General features: G+C 44.5%; 1 protein-coding gene across 2 annotated transcripts in view; it reads right to left on the reverse strand.

The window, feature by feature from the left end:
- The window catches only part of Hpse (heparanase), a 41,816-nt gene continuing 38,778 nt past the window's right edge, over nucleotides 1-3,038 (reverse strand). For both annotated transcript variants that reach the window (XM_050155820.1, XM_050155819.1), the window contains one exon: nucleotides 1-1,484. In XM_050155820.1, the coding sequence (XP_050011777.1) occupies nucleotides 1,325-1,484 (160 nt within the window). In that variant the 3' untranslated portion in view covers nucleotides 1-1,324. The remainder of the gene's footprint in view (nucleotides 1,485-3,038) is intronic.

Raw genomic sequence — 3,038 nt, forward strand, 5'->3', positions numbered from 1 at the left:
TTAAGGCTATAAAATTATTTTATTTCAAATGTGAAAATATAAAAACTGCTTGCATAAAAATTTGAGAGTATTGACACATCCAAACTTTAAGGTCTAGCTTAATCAATGTACTCAATCAGTTGAGATAATATTCATAGCAGACACAAACATGTAGAATTGTAATCCATAAGAGATTTATAATCCTGGGGGAAATAATTATATGTTACTTGATCAAAGCAGAGGACTATAATGTCCAGTGCCGTGAACCTCACCAAACCTCTCTGCCCCAGAGGATTGCTTGATGACAGTTACAGGGTGGGGACTGGGGAAATGGCCAGAGACCTATTCCTGGCCACTAGGAATTGAGACTGAAGAAAGGCTTGCTGGGAGAACCCCAGGAAAGATGCCTTCAGGCCTGTAAGAAATCGCTCATCTTCGTCTGATTGCTGCCAGATCTCTGAATCTGTGGACCAGTCACCGCCATCGTGTGAGCAGGCCAGGACCAGTGCTACAGGCTGGTGAAAGAAGCCGCTCCCTGGTGATGTGCCCACGGGAACCAGTTCTTAGTGGGATTATCAATGTCCTCACCTAGAGGTTTCTGTTGCTCACAGGCCAAAGCTTCCCAAGAGAAGCAAGAACTAATGGTGTAGAAAAAGTAAACACTAGGATGATTGTGAAGTGTCGGGTGTTTCCAGAAACTTCTCGCAATCAACCAACCGTCTCCTTTACAGTCATTTCCAGACTTATGCCGTCCCTTCCCGCTCAGGGGTTGGCACTGGTTTTCTGTGTGGTTTTAATACTACCCCACCCAGCCATCTGTCCTCTCACAGATGGTTTCTGCAGAACAAAGCAAAGAGGCACAGGGCCAGTCCTCTTCATTTTAGCTCCTCTAAGATGTCAGCAGGGGTAGGTCTTTTACAGCCAGTGTGAAGTTGTGGCAATGAACCTTTCCCTGCCGGAGCCACATTAAGGTTCCTGACGGAGAGATTTGACAGACTTCTGACCAAAATGCTACTAAAAACAAACAAAAAAAAGCTTTAAAAAAGCCATGACATAACCTTCGCTTATTTACCTCTTGGTCATATCAGAGGCATTCCTATACATTCCTATTTTTAATAATCCCCAAAATCGTGCATGCAAAATGCTAAGCATCATTTGGCACATGGTGCCATTAACTGTCATCACCTCCAGGGTTCGACTTATGAAATCACCACACTCTACCCAACACTGACTGTGCCCCAGTCGTCCCGAGGCTCTTGAGCTCGGCAACAAGTCGGCCTTCCTACACCCTCGTGAATAACACCCCTTCCTCTCTCATCTCAGGGCTACTGCGTGCCTTTTATTTTCATAAACAAGCAGCAATTTTAGCATTCCTTATGACAAAAAACCCATATGAAAAGGCAGGCATCCCTAGTGAGCTTCCTGGGCGGAGAGGTTTCTCTGTTAACGCTGGCAGGGTCTGGTCATCCACCATCTTCAGGGTCTCACCGTTCAGTTGGACAGATCTACAGGAAGGAGAGACGCTTGAGTTAGGCTGGTGTGCATGCACTCTGGCCCCGACAAAAGTTGCAAAATAGTTTTAAACCAAGGAGGACTTCGGCGGCAGCTGGCGCTGTTATTTGTATCTCAACAGTAGGTGAGACCAGGTGTTTGACAAACTTCAAACTATGGTGGGAAAGTAACTGGACCAGAGAGCATCCGGCCCTGTAGAGAAACATCACAAACGGTGCACCCATTTTCTCTGCTTTTCCAAGACAGCGTCCCATCCTATAGCTCAGGCTGGAACTTACTATACAACCTCGGCTGGCCTCAGACTCCTAGTGACCATCCTACCTCCACTACATCTAGGTTCTTCATCTTTTTCTTAAATGTTTTTTGTTATATATAATGATTGAGAGGATTGATAAGTTATTTTTATGCCATTCATGGAATACATGCGACGCATGTATAATAGTCATCAATCTGCTTGTATACAATAAGCACTATGAAGATGTTAGATACACCATTTTTCATACAAATAAACGTAACAAGCAGGCCTGTGGTCCTAGCACCCAGGAGGTGCAGGCAGGAGTTCAGAGCCAGCTTTGACTACACAGCTTATTCAAGGCAAGAGGAGACCCTATATCAAAAACTCCAAAAACAACAAAACCTAGCCAAAGTAATCCATTATATCATCTTACTTTTAATATCTCGACATTCATTCCGTCTTTCTATGCATAGAAACACATTTTACTTTAACTACAGTGGGTGTAGTGTACATATTTTCTTCTTTCAGAGTTATTTATTTCATATGTAGGAGTGTTGTGCCTACACACCAGCAGAGGGCATCAGATCCCATTATATCCACTGGTGTGAGCCACCATGAGCTTGCTGGGAACTGAACTCAAGACCTGTGGAAGAGCAGCCGGTGCTCTTAACCACTGAGTCCTCTCTCCAGCCATGTATATATTTTCTTAAAACTTCTTTTCATTTAATACATCCTAATGTTCATTCACATCGGATGGTACCCATCAACTATATTATCTTAATGAACACACAGGATTCTATGATATAAATTTATTAGTACATTTACTTAATCCTCTACTTTTAAATACCTTGTTTCCATGTGGCATTATCGTGTTTTTCTTTCCTTTCTGAGAGGTTCTTTCTTTATAGCTCTGGCTGGCCTGAAACTCACTGTATAGACTAGGCTGGCCCCACACCTGTGGGCCACTCCCCACCCCTCCCCCCGTTTCTGCTTCCCAAGTGCCAGGATTACAGGTGTTACAAATCGCCAGGCCTGGTTTGTACTTTTCGTATCCTGGTTAGTGTTTTAAAGCTCTTCACCTCTTCTTATAAGACTGGATCTCACTATGTAGCTCTGACTGGCCTGATACTCGCTCTGTAGACCGGGCTGCCTTTGACCTAACAGGTCCACCTGCCTCTGCCTCCCCAGTGCTGGGATTAAAAGTGTGCTCCACCACTTCCTGCCCCACCTCCGATCCTCATTAGGGTCAGGGGGTAGAAACTGGTTCCACATAACCTTCCTTAGATGCTCAGCACTCAGTCCCACGACTCAA

This window comes from Alexandromys fortis, unplaced genomic scaffold (genome assembly GCF_014885135.2).
Source record: "Alexandromys fortis isolate MF-2015 unplaced genomic scaffold, M_Fortis_MF-2015_v1.1 scaffold_87, whole genome shotgun sequence".
NCBI classification, from domain to species: Eukaryota; Metazoa; Chordata; class Mammalia; order Rodentia; family Cricetidae; genus Alexandromys; species Alexandromys fortis.